Genomic DNA, 24575 nt, shown 5'->3' with positions numbered 1-24575 from the left:
TAACATCATTTTTTTATTAACTTCTTGCCAATATTCCAATAAGGCAAGACTCCCATTTAAGACTAGCAAGCAAACGTTATCAATGGGATTTTGGAATGAAAGAAAAAAAAATCAAAGCGTGATTTTTTTTTAAGGGATAGACGAGACTCTTGTTTTGAACAGAGATATAAAAATATTTAAAAACAAACAAGAGGTGATAAACACTTGACTAAAAGGAGAAATTAACAAGAATAATAGGGAAATAAAGTTTGGAAGAAAAGAAGGAATGAGGAGAGACAAGCTTTGGGGGGAAGGATCAAGATGGGTGGCTGCAGCTCGACATGGGGCTAGAGAGTGTACATAAATGGGAGGGGGGAGCAATCGCCCAAAATCTTACACCTTCACCAAACTTCTCACACAATCCACACACAAATCCCAGTTCATGATACAATCACAAGTGTCGCTCAACACATGCGCACGTGGTCTCTACTGGCATTTTACAGTCACACACACAGAAATACACACTACACACAATGCACACGATGCATCCCCATACCACATGCAGTCACACTGAGCCTAAAGCACACAAGCAGAGAAACGTTCTGCTCGAAGAATATGACTCCTCGGCTCCAAATTCTACATTTATTTTATCTCAGTGCTTGGAGTCGGCGCTGGGGCCGATTTTCGTCCATGAATGAGAGAGCATGGCAAAGACTCGAGTCCCTTTATCTCAGCTCAGAACCGCCGCCGCTTGGTACTCGAGTCTCCAGAGATCAGGGTCGACTCCCCGACTCTGGCATTGAGAATCGGGTAGACTCGATTACCCGGCGCTGGCTCCCAAGCCTAGTTGACGGGGGCGATTATGAGTTTTGCAGTCGCCCTCGTGTGAATGTTTTTAGCCCTTTTCCGGGGCTCTTTTTGGACTTTCCGGGGCGAATTCGCCCGCCGCCCCCGTGTAATTTTTTGGTTGAGTCCAGGCTATTCTGGTTCATGGCTTTATAGTCAAGATGAACTGGAATACAAATACCCTCGATCCTCTTCTTTCTGACTCATTGATATGCAAATGCAGTCCGCCGTGGACAATAGATAGTAATTAAAGAGGCTTGAATAGGAGGTAATAATAGTAGCGAGCAGTAGATGACAGGTTTGAATCCCACTGGTTCCAATTTTTTTCTGACTTATGATTTTCATTACAGATCGAGCATGCGATCTTAAACACATAGGAGTAATGCCGAAAATTTGTTCACAAATTATTATTACCTCCTATTAAAGCCTCTTTATTTACTAACATGGTTTGAGTCGTGGTTTGAAATACCCATGCTTTGTTTGTTTGTTTTGTGTTCGCTTGTGCATAGATGTGTTTGATTCCATGTTAATGTTGATGTTAAGGTGCATGAAAAAAAAAAAAAGCTGAGAAAATCACTCATCACCACAGAAAAAAAGAACTGTGACTTTCAATATTGTGTCATTTTGCAACTTTTGAATTTTGACCTTGCCCCACATTTCAAGGCAATGCACCTCCATGTGAACCAAAATCATATCATGTAGGGTATCATTTTACAGGGAATTAAATGATCTACTCATAGGTATCAATCTTACATTAATATTTACTAAAACTGAGGAGGGATTATCGATCAAAGTCAGATTTCCAAAAAAAAATTTGAGGAGTTTATTTTTGCAATGTTTTAATTGTGAGAAATAAAATCTATCAATCACTCTAGTGAAAAGAAATCATACATGTTAAATTATTCATCACCATTAACTGGGCTGAATGGAAATATGGTAGCATTACACTGAACACATAATTGTGACTGAGTAGAAGAGAAGTCGCTATTACACATAGATTCATTCACAAAAATACACCAAGAACAACGTAATAATCTTATAACAATAATATACATTTACTTAAAAAATTAAGGCTTTTATTTGCAAGCTATGTTTGCAATATTTTTTTTGGTTTACACGGGTATGATTTAGATTTAAAAGAGATGAGCAAAGAACTTACAATCGTCTTTCTTCTTCTTTGTCTTAGGAGCCATCTTTCTTTGTATCTTAGCATTTGCAAGCTGTGTTTCTCGACGTCTACGAAGCTGGAACATGAGGAAGTTAAAGATTAGCCAAGCCTGGAAAAGGCACACTGCTGTCAAGATGGTCAGTCTAATAATTGAAACACAAAATAAATGTTTTATTTACATTTAGAAAACAAAACTGTGGCACAATTTTTCAGCTATAAATTTCTGCAGTTTTCTAGCTCCTTCATTGAAATGCTAGTCTGTAATCAACTTAGTTGAGAAGAGTAGTATGAAGTATATCTATGGGGTCAAAACCACTGGAAATTATGCAATTATGGAACCTGTTGTATGGGTAAAATTAGGAATATCAATACCATAAAATAATATGAATGCTACATATAGAACTTTGTCAGTACTATGATAGGCTATGCAGGGGGGATGAAAATATAAATACCAATACATGGCACTAATATTTCTTTGACTGGAAAATGAATTTACAAAGAACTAGACAATAAAAAACTACATAGTTACATGTATGTCCCTACTCTTTTGTAAAATTCGGGTATAAAGTACACAAGTAATATCATTGAATCTCTACAAATATTGCAGGCAGGCAGGCTTTAAACTTAGACCTATCAATAAATGCCCAGAATCAACAAGTTCTCACCACTGTAACTGTCATCACCATCATTAGATCATCATAATCATTATCACTGCAACAAACACCATGATCATCATCCTTCATATAAACATCATTGTTACTTTGTCATCCTAAGGATCATCACAATATTCACTTCATCTTCACCATCATGATAAAAAGATCAAGACAAGATGCCAGGAGCAAATGTATTACACGACTTGTAAGAGATTGGAACATTCTACCTCGAGAAATTGCAGAGGAAGATACATTGGAAAGTTTTTAAAATCAGCTTGACAAATTTTGGTGGAATGAGATATTTAAATGCTGCTAATTCCAGATGCATGCAAAAATCAGCCGTTACGACCAGATACCTACAGGTGAAATCCTATTCACCCGTATCCTGATGTGTTGTAATTGCAATCATCATTGTACTTCTTCTACTACTACTACCACTACTACTACTACTACTACTACTACTACTACTACTACTACTACTACTACTACTACTACTACTACCACTACTACCACTACCACCACTACCACCACTACTACTACTAATAATAAAAATAATAATCGTCATCATTATCATCATCACCATCCTCATCTTAATAATAATAATAATCATCTTACAAATCATTATAATCAATGAACATGTACCAGGGACTAACCTTGATAAAGGGGAATTGAAGTTTCCTTTGGAGATATCAAGGCCCTGATTTTCTACTTTGCCTAATCCAAACCACACTGTCAGTGTGGTGAGTGAGATAGTCATCAGTCGAACCAGAAGAAATAGTATGGACCATAATGTAAAGCTGTCAAAATGGGTAAGAATATCAGAGTAATCAATCAAATTTAGGTAAAAACTAATGGAAATTCATCTACTCCACAAAACTGCAGGATGAACTAAAATTATGTAGGTGGGCGATTCCACGGTCAGTCGCATTACACTTTTAAGTGTCTTTTTTAGTACTTGGTGCTGTCAGTTTTACAGGGATGAGACTTTCTGTCAAGTTTATACTGTCAATTTATCTTAACAACAGAGGGTTTAAAACATTAAAAATATTAAAACAATAGGTTGTATGCTGTACATTGTGCACATAATCCCACATCGTTTACATTGAAATCCATAAACTTTTAAAATTTATGACAAAATTGAAAAAAAAATAACCTTTTTTTTAATAAAGATTTCAATGTCAATTCCCCTAACATGTTCTAAGTCCATTGACCCTAAGTGACCTTGACCATGTAACTTGAAACTCAGGCAGGAAGTTCAGTAATACTTGATTACCTTATGTCCAATTTTCATAGGTCCATATATTTTCTAATTTATGATGACATTTCAAAAACTTAACATTGGTAAAGATTTCATGTTGACAACCAATGTGCGTATGCTGAATTTACTGAATTAAAAAAAAGTTATCAAATATGTAGATGAAATTTGATGGGGAAGAATTGATGAGATCGATAAGTACTCACCAAGGTGCTGATAGATCTGTTTTTTCACTGAAGTACAAAAGTCTGGCAACATGAAAGGTCAGCTCTGCTATGTAATGTATGACTATACAAATCATCCCAAGCCTTGTCAGACTGTTAAAATAAAATAAAACAGAGAACATAAAAGATAAGCTTATTTAAGATAAAAATCACCTCTTTATCAATGATTAATAAACAAAGGTACTTAACATAAACCCATGATATCAGTTCTTACAGCTAACATGATACATGAAAACATTCTGTGTGATTATAACAAATACATGCCAGAGCATTTATAAGTATTTCAAACAAATAACAAAAACATAAAGGAAGTTCAAATTTTGGATAGAAAATCATGGGAAGCTAGACTTAATGCATAATATGGTATTGAATTAGTTTTAATGTTTAATTAATTAATCATAAGAAATGGCACCAATTGAGCAAGTGGAACGCCTTGCTTGCATCACTCAATTCAATGTAGCAGCAGTGCTGACTTTGAATTGTACAATGGATAATTTTTCAATAAGGGGGGGGGGGGGACATTCAGTTGATATTTAAATCCTAAGTTCATAGACCTCAAATGGCATTGAACTTTTGCCTAGTAACTTAAATTTACATTTGTCCATTAACCATTATCGAAAGAGGTTTTTTTTTAAATGAATTTGGAAATAAATACTAAACACTGAATTGAATTATACACAAAATCATCTAGAAAAATCAAAACCTTAGTTAAGCTTTAATGGTTAAAATGACCCTTGACATTGAACATGCTGTGACCTGCATCTCACACCAGATGGTCAGTGATACTCGGATACTTTATAGCTCTTATGTCCCAGTTTCATGACGTAGGCCCTTATACTTACAATGTTACAAAGACCTTTCAAAAACTTAACCTTGGGTAAGATTTTAACCCCAACATGGTCAAAGTTCTTTGACTCTGAATTATCATTTTACATGACAACACAGAAACTGACTGGAAATAGGACTTTAACCATTAACGCTTCCAAACTGCCTAAACAAATATCCTAACATGGCTAAAGTTTTTTTGTTAACCCAAATTGACCTTTGACCTTTTTCATATGACTTGAAACTTGGGCAGCATGTAAAGTGATATACCATTACCTTAACCCTTATTAAACTGGGGGGGGGGTCAATTTTGTCACTACGCCGTCGCACGAATTTTTTTGACTGCCCCGCTCACTGACTTTTTACTTTCAAGTCTTGCGCATCTTTTGAGACCAAATTTGCGACGCCCGGGTATGCGGTTCCAAAATTACGCAACGTTTTGTAAGTGCATGTCAGACCAGAAATTGCTCAAAAACATGATTCCGTGTAAAATCATAAATGTATGATTATTTTTAGTTTTGTTGGTTTAAATGGATTTATTTTATGCTATTTATGATCGCAAAAGGATCCTCGACAAAGTTCATCGGGAAAAACAATAAAATACATAAGAAATTAATTATATTTTTGCTATTTTCTTGTAGATATTTGTTAGAAATGTAATAATTGATACTCCCACCAGAAATTAGCATTCTACTAGCTATATAAATTGATTTAAAGGCAAATACATACACCAAAAAAACAAATCTATGGCAAATTTCATATGCTTATTTGCATAATTAATACAAAATATTTATTAAAAAAATTTTACTATACACTCTTGTAGTTTAAATCCGGCTCTACGCGCTTGCAAATTTTTGCGGCGATTGCGCAATTAGCGGCCAAGATCTGGGGGGGGGGGGGGTCAAATTGACCCCCCCAGTATATACTGGTCCAAAATAGCCCAGTTAAGATAGGGTTAATGTCAAAGTTTCATGAACTAGGTCCATATACTTTCTAAGTTATGATGACATTTCAAAAAGTTAACCTTCGGTTAAGATTTTGTCCAAGTTGGGGGAATCAACATCACAAAGTTAACCGAAGGTTAACTTTTTGATGTCGATTCCCAAAGTTATGCGGAAACCAACTCGCATATTAAATGAGCTGTGACCTTTGACCTGCGGACTCAAAATTCGAACTTAGCCTGTATTTTGGTGTCATCTACCTACACACCCATTTTTTTCTTTTATTTATATCCGTTGAATATTTAATAAGTTAAAAACATTGATACTTACTTTAAAAGATAAGCAGAAACAACAAAAACTAGATAGAAGGCAGAGTACTGAATCCTGGGTCCAATTTCTTCCTACAATTACACATAAATATATTAAAAAAAACACAGAATGGGTCACATTAATTAATCAAAACTGAGTAAATGTATTCAAACAAGGCATAAGCAATATTGTGTCTCACCCACTTGTGAAAATAATTGGTAAAGAATGTAGTTAAGAAATAAAATTTGAGAAGGGCTATTTCATTAAATGCTACTCCCTTTCACCTCTCCCTGTACCCAGGCCTGAGAGTGGCCCTTTTCAAAAATATCTTTTTTTTGTGAACGTAGGGAGCGAAGTGAACAGAGTCTCGCACTTAACGGCCAAGGGTCCAGGGGCAACGCCCCGGAGGGGGTCGAGGGGCGAAGCCCCCCAAAGGTCATGGATTTGGGGGTTTTCAGAGAATCTAGAAGGCATCTCCTCAACACCATGAAGTACCTGGAATTTGCTGTATAAAAGGGAAAGAATTGTGTTTCTGAGGCACAAAGTGCTTAAATTCACCAGGAAATATACTTTCATTGGTAGTGCATGCAACAATACCACTCAATTATACATGTAAGAGGTTTATGAGATTTTGAGTTCAATATTTCTGAATCAAATGCAGAATACGTACATTAAATAATTCTATAGTAAAACTTGTGAGCATCATACATGTGCTGCTTGATCATGCTCCAGCCACCATTCACGTACTTGACTTCCTTATTACACCACGTAGTATGCTTTACCGGGTTCCTCAATTTTCCGTATGCGCTCACTTGCCACCCTTCCATCTACTGATTTTTCAACCCACTTCCAAGTCCATTTCTCACGAACTGAAGCGTTGATCCCTTTCACCCTCGCCTCTTCATCTCGATCAAGAAATTTCTGTTGAAAAGCCATAATTTTTCACAAACTTTTCTTGTTTTTTCGCTCGCACGAAAGAACTCCCGTATTGACAAATCACCGTAATCACGCCTAGCGCTAACCGGGCCAGAGTTCCCTTTCGCGGGCCGGAGTTCCCTGGGTTATCCTAGCGCCTGCATGCGCATGCATGAATTGAATGCAGCCATCGCGCGCGCACCGAGTGCACGCTGTTTTCTCCACTGCAACGCGTGAATGGTCTGGTGGGTAATACAAAATGGCAGCGCCCATGATCAATACCGACCGTGTGCGATAAACTTCAAATAGCCGTCGAAGAATCAAGTTTTCAAATGCATGACGGCAATTTTCATGAAAAGTAACGACAGCAAGTTGCCAGAACTTATAACTTTGTGTGAATTTGGGCGCAATGTGCCCTTCATTTTCTAGCAATTTTTGCGAATAAGGCATTGAAAATAGACACCCTAACCCCCCTTAATTTTATACCGGATTTACATCGATCTCAAAGACCACCTATGTTGGTGAAAAAATATCGGGAACCCGATAAATATCGGGAGAATCTCAGGCCTGCCTGTACCACCCCTGGGGTGGTATTCTGAAAATTGTCTTATCTCTGTAAGGACGTCCCCTATTTTATCTCTGACACGCCTAATATTTTATCATCAACCAATCATTAAACCGTTTGTGTTTCGGTCAACCAATAGAAGCGTCCCTTCTAAAAAAATAATTAAGCGCATTGTTCATTGATGACATTCGGCGTAATTTCCTTTGCGCCACCGACGCTTATGCTCGTACGCTACTGCGCTAGAATACACATGGCCTTTCTCAGAGTCATATTTTCTCTGAAGAGATTAATCATCTCGATGCTAAATTTCAATTACTGAAAAGTCTACCAATCCGTCATTATAACGTCTTTGGAATATCTCCTTTTGTAAAACATGATGTTCTTGCGGGATGCAGCAATAAATTATTATTGTTGACCGAGAAATATCGCATTCAACATTAAGTTACAATAGCCCCCTACCTCTTGTATTTTGCAAGGAAGTTAAGAGAATGCAAAGATAAGAGAATTTTCAGAATACCTTTTATCTCGATATGTTATCTTGCCCACAGAGATATATGCGCCGTTTTTAACTTTACGCATCATTGTAACTCTGACTTCATAAGCGCTTAGTGAAAGTTACAAGAAAATCGACAAGAAAAGATACAAGAGTTTTCAGAATACGGATTTTATTGTAACTCTAAAGATACAAGAATATTTCTCTTAAGACAAATTTCAGAATACGGCCCCTGGGCATTTTCACCACAGATGGACACAGAGGCCAAAAATCAAATTGATATTCAAGTAAAATGCTTTATGTTTTTTAATAATACAAGACCTGAAGTTTCTGGGACAATTTTTTTTTTTACTCTGGCAGCCATTTTTTAATTCAAAATGGCCGCCAAAGTATGAATACAAATTAGTGTTGAAAATGGTATATTGATACATACTTTGTTTTGACAGATTTTTAAAGTACAGGTTTGATCATGATGTTTGGGTCATTCCATCTGGATTCACCCAGTGGTTGCACCCGACCCTCTCAGTTTTTGTTGTAAATTGGTACACATAAAATTCCCCATGGCCCAAGCACAAAACAAAAAGAATTAGTCAAATCGGTCTGTCGGTTCTCCCACTACGGCCCGCCCTTTTCTCCTTGTTTTGACAAAAATGGGCGTGACCTTCAACTTTCAATGGCCATTGCGTCATAATGTTGACAAATTTTCACGAAACTGGTACCATTCAAAAGGAAATTCAGAGAGGAATCCGAAACATGCATCAAATAATGTATTGCAGCGATTTGACCTTTGACCTAAACTTTGACCTTGAATTTGACCCCCGGACAAATAATTTTTTAACTTGATTTTCGTGTATGTTAATTATAAGTATAATATTGACAAAATATGTTAAACCAATGATGATATTTTTTTTCTTCACCTTTTAAAACTCTTCCAAAGATACCAAGTACATGTATCTGATCTGAAATTTCACTCTAGTCCCACATACTGATATTCATGTTAGTAGAGTGTTTACCAGTCCCATGATATATGATTTCTTCTAATCTTAAGTTACAGTATGCAAACAGATGAAAAGAAATTAAGCTCATCAGTTAACAAATGAAACATTAAACATTTATGCTCATGAATAGGTATCTGTTTAGGCATTTTGATGTTGGGCAATATATAATTAATCATTATTAGAAAACTGCTGGGAACTGCAATATCCTGCTTTCTAGTCAGCTGTACTCCCCCAAAGTGAAAACACCCTTGAGATCCTTGAAGCATCAGCATTGGATACATTCTTTATAATGATGATGCTAGAGATGGTGATCAATAGGACAGATAATATTGTATCTAGCTATACCCAGCAGGTATCCCTTTTGCTGCCTCCCCATTGAAAAAAGACAGTATCTTCATATTGCACAAGTTAAGATATTAAGTATTTTTTGTTTTTCCAAAGATGCTCAAAACTATTTTATTTCTTTTTTATAGTATTATTTTATCATCAAATTGTTGAGCCTTAAATAATTTAAGGCTCCCAAAACAAATATTTTGTTTCTTTCTTTTTTTATATTGAAGAAATGTACCGTAGATAGGCCTACTCTGGGAAAGTCAAAGCGAATGCTCGTGGAAAAACGCTGTACATGTATCTACACATGGACCAGAATTCCATTCAGTTTTATTATCACTTGCTTCATTACCATGAAATAATGTGTCATTGTGTACATGTATTTCAAGGGGAAAATAATACCTTAGATACACAGAGGGCGCCCTGATAAAAATAAGTTTACTTAACATGTTCTTCATCTGTGGGTACTGCATTTAACTTAGTATTTGCTTAAATTCTACATTTACACCAATATCTCAAAACATAACAACAAAATTTATATGGGGGGTTTTGGCCTGAAATTAGCATTCTACAATTTGATGATAAAGGAATACTTGAGAAATAAAATAGTATGGAGCGACTTATAAAAAAAGTTAATGCTTAATATATCTTGTGCAAAATGTAGAAACTGTGTTTTGCCGATTACCTAAAAGTTGCTTTCAGAAAGCAATTAGGAAAACTGGATGTGTCATGTGTCCACTTTGAGGAGTACAGCTTACTAGAAAGCAGGATATTGCAGTTCCCAGCAGTTTTCTAATAATGAGTTATTAAATATTGCCCAACATCAAAATGCCTAAACAGATACCTATTCATGAGCATAAATGTTTAATGTTTCATTTATTAACTGATGAGCTCAATTTCTTTTTATCTGTTTACATACTGTAACTTAAGATTGGAAGAAATCATACATCATGGAACTGGTAAACACTTTACTAAAATGAATATCAGTATGTGGGACTAGAGTGAAATTTCAGATCAGATACTTGGTATCTTTGGAAGAGTTTTAAAAGGTGAAGAAAAAAATATCATCATTGGTTTTAACATATTTTGTCAATATTATACTTATAATTAACATACACGAAAATCAAGTTAAAAAATTATTTGTCCGGGGGTCAAATTCAAGGTCAAAGTTTAGGTCAAAGGTCATGACCTTTTAAATCGCTGCAATACATTATTTGATGCTTGTTTCGGATTCCTCTCTGAATTTCCTTTTGAATGGTACCAGTTTCGTGAAAATTGGTCAACATGTTACGACGCAATGGCCATTGAAAGTTGAAGGTCACACCCATTTTTGTCAAAACCAGGAGAAAAGGGCGGGCCGTAGCGGGAGAACCGACGGACCGATTTGACTAATTTTTTTTGTTTTGTGCTTGGGCAATGGGGAATTTTTTGTGTACCAAATTACAACGAATTCTGAGAGGGTCGGGTGCAAAATTGCACATTCATTGGGTGAATTGGCATGGAATGACTCCCCTGTGATTTAGCTTGCTATTAAAACACTTTATAAAATCCTATAGAAAGAAACACCAGTAATTCATTTATCTGATAAAAAATATTGATGAAGTATGTGATATGGTATGTAACGTCAGTTACCAAAAACGTGAACTTTTTTTTCTCATTTCCCAGAAAAGACGATGTATTATTTGAAAATTGGTAGATTTCCTCCTTAGGTAGCATCCCTCCCTTCGACACCAATATTAAAGATAATCAATTAACAATCAAGCCAGAGGGTACCATTAAATATGTGTAACATCAGTTACCAAGTGAAATATGTAATGTCAGTTACTGAGATGCAATGTCAGTTACCATGATAAAACGTTGGTTACCAATAGTGAAATGTAAATGTGGTCAATTTTATGGTGAAGAAATATTGTATACTTTTTATTTAAGTCTTTCACTTCGTTAAATAACACCAGAAGGAGCATGCTATTGACTTTTAAAAGGTATACATGAAGGAAGTTGCATTCCCATTGTGCAAAAAAAATTACATGAAATTGTTTTGCAGATGTACATGTACTTACCAACTACCTAATTGTTTGTATCAGACAAATTTTTTAACATTATTTTTCGTTTTTCAGGGGGGGGGGGGAGGGGTTACTTTTCCCAACCTATTGCCTAAATCTGCAACATTTGATTGCGATGAATTGAGTTTCTAGGGCCCCTTTTTTAGTTTTTAGGATTCTTTTGAACATTGCCGGGTTAAAAGTAAATTCCTGGTTTTTGTTAGTAGTGTAGATGTGTGATACAATTTTTGTTTTTGGTTTACAAGTGTAGATGATACATGTAAGTGATAAGCATGGATCTACTAAAACTGTCTTTTTTCTAATTTACAAATAGTTCAGTTTCAGTTTAGAAGCTGGAGTTTATTTTCTGTTGACAGCCTACAAAAGAAATTAGCAAAGAAAATGATTAAACAAATAATGAAGAAAATTGAGATCCCACAGATATGAACAAGCATTGCTTGCACTGACCAGAACAGAAATCAATAAAACTGCATGGCTGCTTGAGATTCGGGGGAGGGGTAGCCTAGGGGAGACCCTTATTAATTTTGCCTTTTTTGAGGGGAGGGGGAGGTTGGAGAAGGAAAAGGTTTAAAAAGTCAATATAAAACTGATGAATATATGTGAATGGGTGTATAGTCAGAATAATCCATGTGTACAGTCAATGCAATATTTAATTACTATAGCAATACATGTAGCTGCTATGACCCCCTCCCCCCCCCCCCCCCCCCCGAGTAAGTAAAACATACATTTCTTAACTTTTGATAATTTAAAATGTAAAGTATTATGAAACTTTTATGATTTTAAAAAGCCTTACATAAAAGTACCAAGAAATTATGCCTTTGCAAAATCATATAGCACTGGTAAATGTTAGTGTGTAATGTCAGTTACTGACAATAATAAAATGTACAAATCAAATCAAAGAAATTAAAAAAATGATAAAGTTTTTTCATTGAAATGTTCCTCGAAACTCAGGTATACTACCACATCAAGCTCACTTTCATGTGAAGCCCTGCACAGAAGATACAATGCAATTATTCCGCACATTTGACTTCCATGTGTTATCTCTATGGCAAATTAAGTGTAGCATCAGTTACCGTAATGTCAGTTACCAGCATGGTCGTGGAAAAATTATCATAGCCCCCAAAAGACAATAACAAATTATTTAATATTTTGACACATCTTAACCTAGTAATGAAGGTATATCTACATATTCAAATTATTACTCCATCTACTCAGGGACATGAGATATTTCAATTTAACTGAACACCCTGAAATTGCATGTCCTTTTTGCGTAACGTCAGTTACCGACACATTTTTCCTTGCTGATGCGTAACAAATGTGGTTACATTGAAAAACTTAGTATCAGAGTATACAGCTAGGTTCACTTTATTAACTATATAAAAAGCAAACTCACATCATTTGTTGTTTTAGAGATACACATAATGAAAGGTGTTTAAAATTGTGCCGTGTAATGTCAGTTACCGTGAAACTGCCCCCCTGTGTAAAAGTAAATGTGTGTGTGGGTGCATTATACTTTAGGGCTCCAGAAGATGTAGTGCCATAACAAGCTTATTATTTAGAGAAAGAAAGAAGAGAACAGAGTTTTTGAGTTTTGGTTAAAGTGAGACATAATTGCAGTTTTGTCATAAGAGTATTGCATATAGAGTGTAATGTTTGACCTTAAATGACCTTTGACCCATATATGACCTAAAACTGCACCATGACATGCAGGTCCCCTAAGTGCATCTACAACCCAAGTTCGGTTAAAAAGTGAGACACGGTTGCTTGCAAAATATGTGTAAAAGGAGTTGCACATAAACTTTAATGTTTGACCCGAGATGACCTTTGAACTTACCATGTGATCTACATCTACACCATAACATGCAGGTCTCCTAAAGTGCATCTACAACTCAAGTTTGGTTTAAACATGACATACGTTTACAGCATTATGTGCCATAAGAGAATCTAGCACGTAAACTTGAACGTTTTACCTGAAATGACCAATGACCTCCGACTGCACAATAACATGCAGGTTCCCTAAGTGTATCTACAACCCAAGTTTGTTTGAGAAGGGACTTACGGTCTGTCACATTGTTTGTGATAGATGATGGGAAAAAAATTTGTATGTAACTTTTTTTACATAATGCCTAATTAACAAATCTCACCTTTTTAACTTTCTGGAAATACAATTCAGGAAAAGCATGGATCCAGTAGGCTATCTGTAAAAAAAAATATATGTTTGTCATTTCAATTCCAAATGGCCAGTATTTAAATAAGAATAGGAAGATCTTATGCTGCCATGTTTATTTTTCAGCTTTATAATATCCATTTGAAAAATACAAACCTTAACATCTCTTGTATTGCAAAGTTACCACATTGTCAATTAAAACGATAAGGAAATCATAATTTTTTCATTTCTCCAATGGGATACCGCTTTGCTCAAACATCATCAACCAGTATTGTTAATATACCATACATGTACATGCATGTTCTGGATGTGTACACTGCTGGACCAATTGGTATGAATGCAGCGGGTGAGAGAGGGCACGGTGATATTTAGTCGTATCGTAGGTAGCTCTTTTCGAATTTTGACTTGAACACCTCTAGTGATGTGCTGTTCACTGTGTCAGGTGGGAGATGGTTCCAAGCCAGAGGGGTACTCACAAAAAAAGATTGTTTTAATTGTTCAGTGTTTGTTGATTGAATAGTGTAACCTTTATTGTGGTTCACTACTTGTCTTTCTAAGATATTCTGTGCTTGAAAGTCATTAAATTGTTTTGTTTTGACTTTCCGTTTTGGCCTTGTTTTAGTCAAGAAATTCTCAATAGGAAGGGCTGGGACCAACCCCTCGACCACCTTGAAGAAGGAAGATAACTTCAGGACTTGTCGTCTTGAGGATAGTGTTGGCAGATTTAGCTTTTCTCTCATGCTGGTGATGCTGCCTGGGTTGCGAGATGTGTAGTCACCTGTGATGAACCTCACAGCTCTGTGCTGAACCCTTTCAAGGCTTTGGATATCTTTCTGCAGGTATGGATCCCACACACAGGCTCCGTACTCGAGAATGGACCGTACAAGGGAGATGTAGGCTGTACGTTTACACTGCTCAGGGCAAAACTGGAGATTTCGGCGAAGAAGTCCCAGGATGGAATTTGCTTTTTTCGTTGTCATGCTGATGTGAGGGGTCCATTTAAGGTCATCAGACAGCATGACTCCGAGGTACTTCTCTTGGGAAATGTGTTTGAGAATATGACCATTGATGTTATAGAAGTAGGATGACTTCTGATCAGTACTCAGTACTTGGCATTTCGTGGCATTGAATCTCATTCCCCATGTAATCGCCCATTGCTGCAGCTTGGACAGATCGTTTTGAAGACTGACATGATCCCGCTGCGACTTGATCGTTCTATACAAGAGACAGTCATCAGCGAAAAGGCGGACAGTAGACTTGACATTGTCTGGTAAGTCGTTGATATGACAAAGGAAGAGAAGGGGGCTGAGCACTGTCCCTTGCGGCACTCCTGACATTACCTTCGTTGGAGATGAGTGTTCCCCATTCACAACAACTTTCATCTGTCTCTTTGTTAGGAAAGATGAGAGCCACTGAAGCAAAGGACCTTCGATGCCGTATCTTTCCAGCTTGTGTAGTAGAAGTGAATGAGGGACGGTGTCGAAAGCCTTCTCAAAGTCCAAAATAATGATGTCCATTTGGGTCTTCTTATCATTGGCTGTGAGAAAGTCGTGTACGGCAGTCAAGAGCTGTGTCTCAGTAGAATGGCCTGCTCTGAAACCATGATTGAGTGGTGACAAGATCTTATTGCGTTCCAGATGCATTATAATATGGCGACAGATGATATGCTCCAGTTGCTTACAAATAACCGAAGTTAGGGAGACTGGGCGATAATTGCTGGTTTGGTGGACATCACCCTTCTTGAACACTGGTGACACGTGTGCATCTCTCCAGTCGAGGGGTAGAGCACCAGAGTCCACTGACAGCTTAAACATCGCTATAATGCCAGGAGCAAGTTCGGGTGCACATTCCTTTAAAATGATGTTAGGAATAAGGTCTGGACCAGCTGCTTTTGAGATGTTGATCTTGGCAAGTAGCTTTTCCACACCAGAGACAGAAATGTGCAGATCGTCAATCTTGCGTGCAGACTTGGTAGTTCTTGTTTCAACTGGTGGGATGAAGGTGTCCAAGTTGAAGACCGATTTGAACTGTTGTTACAGCATCTGTGCCTTCAGTCTACTATCATGGATCAGATTACCATCCTTCTTTAGTGCTGGGGTACCAGTTCTATCCCTCCTCTTCGAGGACACGTATCTCTAGAAGGGCTTAGGATTGTTTTCCTCCAAACCATGCATGACTGAAGATAGGATGAAATTCTCTTCAGCTACTTTGAAAGCCTGTTTGCAGTCCTTCTGGAAGTCTGTATACTTCTTCCATGCACTCTTCTTGGCTGTACCGTGGGTGGTTTTCTTGGTTTTCTTGTAAAGTCTCATTTTCCTCTTCACCATTCGCTTGAGGCTGTGTGAAAACCAAGGGAGAGATTTCCTACCTCGCACTGTCTTGGAGGGAACATGTTCATCTAGGATCTGAAACAGTGATGTCTTGAAGTGAGTCCAAACTTCTTCGATTCCTACTTCACAGTCAGTTTTAGTGACGAGTTCAGTAGATAACACTGCAGCTCGCTGGTGAATTTCAGTCCAGTTAGCTTTCTGAAACATGTAACACTTCTTGTTGTTGTGTTTCACAATGTGGGGTAGGATCTCAAAGTCCGTTACTACCATGGCATGGTCGCTAATCCCCGGCGTGCTCTTCACCAATGATGGGTTGTTAGTGAAGACGAGGTCTAGCAGATTGTCTTGCCTTGTAGGTTGCTCATGTATTTGATGGAGGCCAAAGTCCAAAGTGATGTCAATAAGAGCTTGTTGTACTTCTCTCTCAGCGGCGCCTGGTCGAGTGCTGAGGTGCTCCCAATCTATGTCTGGACAATTAAAGTCCCCGGTCAAAATAACATGATGGTCTCTGAGATTTTCCATGGTGCGCTCCAACGAGTTGCGGAGTTGGTTTAGGTGTTTCATGTCACGGTGAGGCATATAGAAGGAGCCACAATAGAGTTCCCTTTCACCTTTCAGTTTGATCTTATTCCAAACTACTTCACAGTCCGTTGAGAGCTCTGGTTTATTCTCTGTCGTGATGTTTCTTGAGACTCCAATAAAGAAGCCACCCCCGGTGGATTCTCTATCATTCCTGGAGAATTGATGTGAGGAAGGGAAAACCTCTGATGATCTGATTGCATTGATTGCAGGATCCTTCCCTGGCTTGACACCATAAAGCCACAACTCAGTCCCACAGATGACATCTGGCTTGATGTAGTCTACTGCAGCAGCAAATTCAGAACGATTCTTCTTGATGCTACAACAGTTAACAGTGAGAAGCCGCAGATTGGATTTTTTGCCGCAGGATATACTCGTGGAACTCTTGCTGGAGTGAGAACTTGATCCAGTGCTTGAGAGCCGGCTTCTGGGAGCGGCGCTGTCATCAGAGTCCACTCTCGACTTGGGGCTGCTCTCACCTATCGGGCTAGGTGGGTCATCAGATGTAAAAGAATTGATGCCTAATGGGTAATGCTCCGGAGACAGGAGATAAAAGTCATTTGCTGTGCAAAGTTCGAAGGAGTTGAAGGTAAACGTCTCAACATTCGCATTGTCACATTTATAACAATGCCAAACAACGTTGTCATGTCCAAGATGTTCTATGTCATTTGTATTCAGATCCTCACACGATTTGTGGTACCAAACTACCCACAAGGGTAGATGGCAGCAGTCTTGGGTCCCGGGTTTACCTGGACATCCCCAGAAAGAAGCAGAATCAGTGATAAACAGACTTGCTTGACGTAGGTTTGCTCATGAATACCACGACGTATTGCTCTTGTCGATCTGTCAAGATATAACTGTTTGGCTCTAGAGTTATCAGTATGAAAAGAGACAGCTGCTAGGACCGAATGTTCCTTCAGTTTATCAATCGACGTATGGTGGTAGAATCTGAGTAGAAATGCAATGCAGAAAAGAAGATGCAACCAGCAGGATGTCTTATTTGGATGGATGGGAGACATCTCCGAGAAAGCTGTATCTGTATTCGCTCATACACTGTGACATAATCCCGCTTTCACATAGGTAGAAGGTGGTCGAGGGGAGGCCCAAAAGCCCAATTTTTAGAAAGACATAATTAACAAAATTGACACATGAGCATAGTAAATAACAATAACAATCATAATATACACAATTTGACAAAATATACTTTACGATTGGTGAGATTTAGGCCGATATTTTTTAGTTTGGCTGGAGCTCCCGGAAGACAGGTCTGTCGACGATGACGTGCGCCTTTGTTTCCAAGGGCGCATGTTGTTATCCAATCAATACTACTTTACACAAGCGTTAATCAAACCAATAGCCTGTATTAAAAAGGATTGAACACAAATTACTCTTAATGTGTGGACTCCATCATTTGGAAATCAGCTATTGGAACCCTTACCCCTAACCCTATTGGAACCTCATGCTGAATGATTTGTATAGAGGCGAGAGAAATTACGCATTTATAATAGTGAAAAACGCATAAGACTTCTCTACTGATATTCCATTGATAAAATGGGACAGTACATGGTAGTCCTTTTCCCCCAATCCCAACACACTGGATCAGAAATCATACAATTATGTGTCACAAACCTGGATAATGAAGTAAAATTTTGATCTAAATGAGAGTAAGATATGAGGATAACCTTCCCATAAGTGAGCCAAGTTCTGAGTGAAGCCTTCCTGTAAAGAATAAAGATGAACAATAGTTAATATCCGATTTGCATGGTGTGCCCCATTTTAATTAAAGTCTTCCTATAAAAATTAATAACACTATTATCTATTTAAAACAAGGCATAAGCGATGTTATATCTCGCCCACTTGTGACAATGACCATAAATATCGCAACTTGCAAGGGCATGCAACAGAATTGTATGATAAGTTCACTGTGAAATAACTGGGATGGAATAACATTTGTCATAAGAGTCTTGCAGTAAACTATAATGTTGACCTCAAAATGACCTTTTACCTTACCATGTGCCCTCCGATCATAATGCAGGTCTCCTAAGTACAGCTACAACCCAAGTTTGATTTTAAATTGACTAACGGATGCAGAGTTATGCGTCATAAGAGAGTCTTGCATGTAAACTTTAATGTTAACCTAAAAATGACCTTTGACCTTACCATGTGACCTCCGACTGCAGCATAACATGCAGGTCCCCAAAGCACATCTTCCATCCAAGTTTCATTGAAAAATGACTTACGGTTGCAGAGTTATGTGTCATAAGAGAGTCTTGCTTGTAAACCTTAAACGTTGACCTGATAATGACCTTTGACATTAACATGTAACCTCCGACTGCAGCATAACGTGTAGGTCACCAATGTATATCTACCTCCTAAGTTTGGTTGAAAATGACTTACAGTTGCAGAGTTATGTGTCATACGAGAGTCGTGCATGTAAACTTTAACGTTGACATGAAAATGACCTTTGAACTTACCATGTGACCTCCCACTGCAGCATAACATGCAGATTCCCTCAGTACATCAACAGCCCAAGATTTGATGAAAAGTGACTTTAGGTTGCGAAGTTGTAGGTCATAAGAGAGTCTTGCATGTAAACTTTAACATTGACCGGAAAATGAACTTTGACCTTAACATGTGACCTCCAACTGCAGCATAACATGCACGTCCCCGAAGTTCATCTACCACATAAGTTTGGTTGAAAAGTGACTTACGGTTGCAGAGTTACGTGTTATAAGAGAGTCGTGCACGTAAACTTTAATGTTGACCTAAAAATGACCTTTGACCTTACCATGTGACCTCCGACGGCAGCAGAACATGCAGGTCGCCTAAGTACATCTACCATCCAAGTTTTGTTGAAAAGTGACTTACGGTTGCGGAGTTAGGTGTCATAAGAGAGTCTTGCATGTAAACTGTAACGTTGACTTGAAAATGCCCTTTGACCTAACCAAGTGACCTCCGACTGCAGCATAACATGCAGGTCCCCCAAATCCATCTACCATCCAAGTTTGGTTGAAAAGTGACTTACTGTTGCGGAGTTAGGTGTCATAAGAGAGTTTTGCATGTAAACTTTAACGTTGACCTGAAAATGAGCTTTGACCTTACCATGTGACCTCCGACTGCAGCATAACATGCAGGTCCCCCAAGTTCATCTACCATCCAAGTTTGGTTGAAAAGTGACTTATGATTGCGGAGTTAGGTGTCATAAGAGAGTCTTGCATGTAAACTCTATTGTTGACCTGAAAATGACCTTTGACCTTACCATGTGACCTCCGACTGCAGCATAACATGCAGGTCCCCCAAGTCCATCTACCATCCAAGTTTGGTTGAAAAGCGACTTATGGTTGTGGAGTTATGTGTCATTAGGTTTGTGACCGACGGACGACATTTGGATCCCTAAGTCTCGCCTTCACCTCTTGTGGGCGAGACAAAAAGTGAACATGTATACATGTACACTGTATGTGTGTTCAGTCTACAAGTGGGGAAATCTGGTCACACATGTTCAGTCTCTAACAGGTTGAATATTGAAGTATAAATCTGTCAGCCTTAGCCTACGTGCTAAGAGTGCTTGACCACTTTCTACTCAATGATTGACATAATTAATAGTTTAACACAGATTGGTCACTATTTGCATGAAGTATCTCACCTTCATCATGATATCAATGCCCCAAAAAATTGAGAAGAGGTAAAAGGTCACTAGTTGACCCGACTCGTTGAACTTTGAGTGTTTAACTTTAGACAGGTGCAACTTTCGGTTCAGTTTCTGCAAGGGGAAAAAGGATACAAGAATGAAAGTTGTGATAATCTTAATTCAAGATCTGCAAATTAACATGAAATGTGTGAACATGTGAATCCAGGCAAAACATCATCATTTGAGGTTTTTTTTAATTTCTGCAATGTATAAAATGGGGAAAGAGAAGATGAAGATATGAGAATTCCTAAATTGAGATATATATATAAGTGTTTATCTTTATGGTAAACTACAGTTACCAAGATTAAAGAACCTGTTTGGTAGTAGCAATTCTATTTACAGATGTAAAATAAAAATTAAAAGGATAAAAGTAATGGATACACATGCACGCATCATAATAAGGCACAAACAGATTTATGCTCAATTTGTCTCACAAAAATAATTGTAAAAAACACCTAGTACCTTGGTTCATATTAAAGATAGCAAAATTATTTGATGAAAATAAAGTTATATTTCACGCCAATATTACAATTTAGTCTATGATCATCATAGGAATATATTTGGTACCTCTCTTAGATCTCTGCCATTGATCATGCATTCCCGGCGGATATTAGTATGCACGTCACTAAGGACGTAAACTCTAAAATCTAACAGTTAACTATTTAAAATAAAATTGTTTAAATTCATTTTTCATAAAAAAAGTGATTAACGTACACTGTATAATAACAGAACTCAGGTATTAATGTTGAAATAAAGCTCCAAAACAACTAAATTTTGGCTTGACATTTTTTTGCATTCTTTGTTAAAGGCAGTACCGGAATAAATAACCTTTTTGTGAAGTGCGAAATGGCTAGATATAAATTTTAGTGCAGTGTAGCAAAGCTCATACATGTATCTGCACCAACCGCATCACTACCTGATGTTGGAGTTGGTAAGTTTTGAAAAAAGCTGGTGACGGCAATGTAAAATCAGAACAAGTTTATCGCACTATCAGCCCACGGGCATTGTAATGTACAATAAGCATATTTTTTTCTTTCTTTGGGGAAATTTAAGGATTTTTTTTTTTGGTTTAGTCAACTTACATCAAGGATGTATTCTTGTACTACAGCATGAAGAACAATACTGATGAGGAAGTAGAATGCAATACAGAAAGAATCTCTGGATCCATACATGTAACGAGTCTCTTCCTCGCCTCCACTCTCTCCTGTTATATTAGGAAATCAAAATCAGTTTATGACGTCAAGATTAATTCATAAATTTGAGAATTACAGTATCATTTTGAACTTGTACAAGTGCGTATGAGGAACAGCAGTAAATTTATCTGAATAACATCTGGCTTTGATCTAGTGACCAAATATCATGATATGATATTATGTATGGTGGCCTATGGCCCACAAGCTAAGCTTCTTAGCAGGTCACCACGTTTCATTTCCATCTTGTCTCATGGGTGTTACTTATGTTCCATAAAAAGTAGTGCATGTATTATGTATATTATTCTGTAATTATTTACTTCTGTTCTTTGCTATTTACTTGTATCGCAATGATTTACTGTTGATGTTGTTTAATATCAGAATTGAATGAAATAAAGATTCATTCATTCATTAATTCATTCATACCTGAAATACATCCCAAGATTACTAAAATTAAGAATCACAATTGCAAATCATCTTGAAATTTTAAATATTAAAACTATGGTTATTTTTTGTTCATGAATTGATACCAATTTTTCAACCCAAAGTAACCTTTGACCTTTGCATCATTTCTTGACATTTAACATTTTCTTATACTTATTTACTACATGACCCTATGTAAGTTTCATTGACTACATGGAGGGGCTTTCAAATTCATCTTGAAAAATCTCTTTTTGTAATTTGATACCATAACATCATCAAAATTCGCTGACCATGAATGAGACTAGCCACCCTACACCAACAATTAGTCACCAAGGAAGGTTTTCAGTAAATAGCCAAAATAGTTATTTTGTGTTCAGAAAGCAAAAATTAGAAAATTAGTTTATCAATTTACATAGTGTCACTAAGGCGAGCACATAATACACCCGCCTGTAACACGGAAAATGGAGTTATTGGTCAAGCAAGAAAAGTGGAAGGTAGCAACTTCACCTTTGACCTTCTGACCTCAAAATCAATAGAATTCCTGGGATCTATGCTAGTATCATACACACCAAATTGTATGAGCCTAGTTTAAGTTAAACTGACATTCTCGCGTTAACAAGGACTTCAGAAGGGTAAGATGAAAACACGTCACTGTGATCTTGACCTTTGACGTTTAGACCTCAAAATCCTTAGGCTTCCTGGGATCCATGCTAGTATCATACATGTACACACCAAATTATACATGTATGAGCCTAGGTTAGGTTAAACTGAAGTTATCGCGTTTACAAGGAATGCAGAAGGGTAAGATCAAAACATGTCAGTGTGACCTTGACCTTTGGACCTCAAAATCAATCAGCTTCCTGGCATCCATGCTAGTATCATACACACCAAATTATATGAGCCTAGGTTAAGTCAAACTGAAGCTATTGTGTTTACAAGGAAAAGTTAACGGACGGACATACAGACGGACGGACACTGAGCGTGATACCATACTACGTCCCGTCTAGGACGGGCGTATAAAAACCAATCAGAATCCAGAGAGTGTCCTTTGCTAATAAAATACTCCCAAGATTTAAATAAATTTTCCATACTGGCCACATTTTCTCAATGCCTACAATGTATGTTGTATCATATGCCCACGTGTCAAATGCATGCCGTACACTACAATTGACTTGGATTCATTGAGCTCTCAAAGAAATTGCATGCAAATTAAATTGCTAGCTTATATTTCAGTCTTTTAGAGATATGTAAATGCCAATGTACAAACATGAAATTTAATGAACATAACACAAAGAGACTAAAAGAAACAAGTTGAAGGAGTATCATTTTTGTTCAAGCTGTCTCCATGATTTCCAGACTTTACTTTTTGTTGTTCATTCTTGTGCATTTCATTTTCCAGCACATCAGCAGTAGGATGAAAAGGAAAGATGGATAAAAAGCGGAAATTAAGCGAGACGAAAATAAACAGAAATTGCAATAGGTCAGAAAATAATAATAGAGAATTTCTAAAGCGCCAAATCCATATTGATTATGTGCTCAAGGCGCTGCGAAAAGGAAATAAAAGAAAAATTATATGGAGCAGGAAGGGACAAGGATAAAAGAAGCACAGTCATGAAAAACAAAAATATTGCACTTAGAATTAAAGGATTTCGCAGGCCTTGATTGAATTTCTGCACCAAACCTCAGAATAATTATTGTATGATGGGGGGACCTAAAGCTACGCTCTTTGTTTTGAAGCGATAAAAACTATGCCAATTTAAATCTTTGAACAAATTATCTTTCACTTTTTGTAAAATATTCTAAAGATCCTGAACCAAGAAGCAAATACCACAAATCTCACTTATTTGAAAAATCCTGCCATGTTTTCCGCACACCTCTTGATTTTGCCGCCCAATGTAGAAGGGATCCTAAAGCTACGCACTCAATTCATCACACAAAGAAAAAGTATTTCCTGGCCATAATTTCTAAAATATTATTCATATTATTATAGGAAAATCTAAAATTAAAGTAAATATGAATCCAAAATGTCAAACAGTTGATGGTTTCCCTGCATTTAGTCATTTATTGCAGCATATGTAGAAAAATATATTAGAAATCATTCGTCACAGTTCCACACAAACAGAGTGCGCATTCTGCCATTGAAAATGCATACGTGATGAGTGGTGTGTAGCTTAAGGACCTTTGTAGCTGTAGGACCCCCCTGCCCTTCCATATTACTAACCTTCTGTCATGTTGCTGGTGATATTGTATTGCATAATCACAAACATTGATGCCAATGGGGTGGTAACCTGCATAAAAAATTGAAAATAATTGTTTCAATGCATTTGTTGTTATAATTCAGAGAGCTACAGACAGCGGCGAAGCTCAGGGCCCTGTCTTAAAGGAGAATGAAACTCTTGGAGCAAATTAGCTTTTGTGAAAGCAGAAAAATCAAAGGATAAGATCAACAAAAGTTTGAGTAAAATAGGACTAGCAATAGAAGAGTTATGAGCATTTGAATGTCGAGATCACTAATGCTATGGAGATCCTTCTGTTGGCAATGCGACCAAGATCTATGTCACAGATGAACAACTCTCCCCTTTTTGACCCTGAAAATATACCCCAAAACATATCTTTTTGCTCATTCTAATCATA

The 24575-nt window shown here is 37.3% G+C and overlaps 1 protein-coding gene across 2 annotated transcripts in view; it reads right to left on the bottom strand.

Moving 5' to 3' along the window:
• The window catches only part of LOC129255364 (translocating chain-associated membrane protein 1-like 1), a 34887-nt gene extending 10652 nt beyond the window's left edge, over nucleotides 1-24235 (bottom strand). For both annotated transcript variants that reach the window (XR_010293776.1, XM_054893728.2), the window contains exons 1-9: nucleotides 24163-24235; nucleotides 21411-21532; nucleotides 20284-20400; nucleotides 18270-18359; nucleotides 13709-13762; nucleotides 6222-6292; nucleotides 4108-4218; nucleotides 3300-3443; nucleotides 1985-2136 (exon numbers count right to left, since the gene is read on the bottom strand). Coding sequence is in view for 1 of the 2 variants with exons in the window: in XM_054893728.2 (XP_054749703.1) it covers nucleotides 1985-2136; nucleotides 3300-3443; nucleotides 4108-4218; nucleotides 6222-6292; nucleotides 13709-13762; nucleotides 18270-18359; nucleotides 20284-20400; nucleotides 21411-21532; nucleotides 24163-24235 (934 nt within the window). In the remaining variant the exon portion in view is untranslated. The remainder of the gene's footprint in view (nucleotides 1-1984; nucleotides 2137-3299; nucleotides 3444-4107; nucleotides 4219-6221; nucleotides 6293-13708; nucleotides 13763-18269; nucleotides 18360-20283; nucleotides 20401-21410; nucleotides 21533-24162) is intronic.
• Between the last annotated feature and the right edge of the window lie 340 nt (nucleotides 24236-24575).

The sequence above is a fragment of the Lytechinus pictus genome, chromosome 1, assembly GCF_037042905.1.
Source record: "Lytechinus pictus isolate F3 Inbred chromosome 1, Lp3.0, whole genome shotgun sequence".
Classification (NCBI taxonomy): Eukaryota; Metazoa; Echinodermata; class Echinoidea; order Temnopleuroida; family Toxopneustidae; genus Lytechinus; species Lytechinus pictus.
Note: the sequence above shows the minus strand (reverse complement) of the source record. Positions and strands in the feature narration are given on the sequence as shown.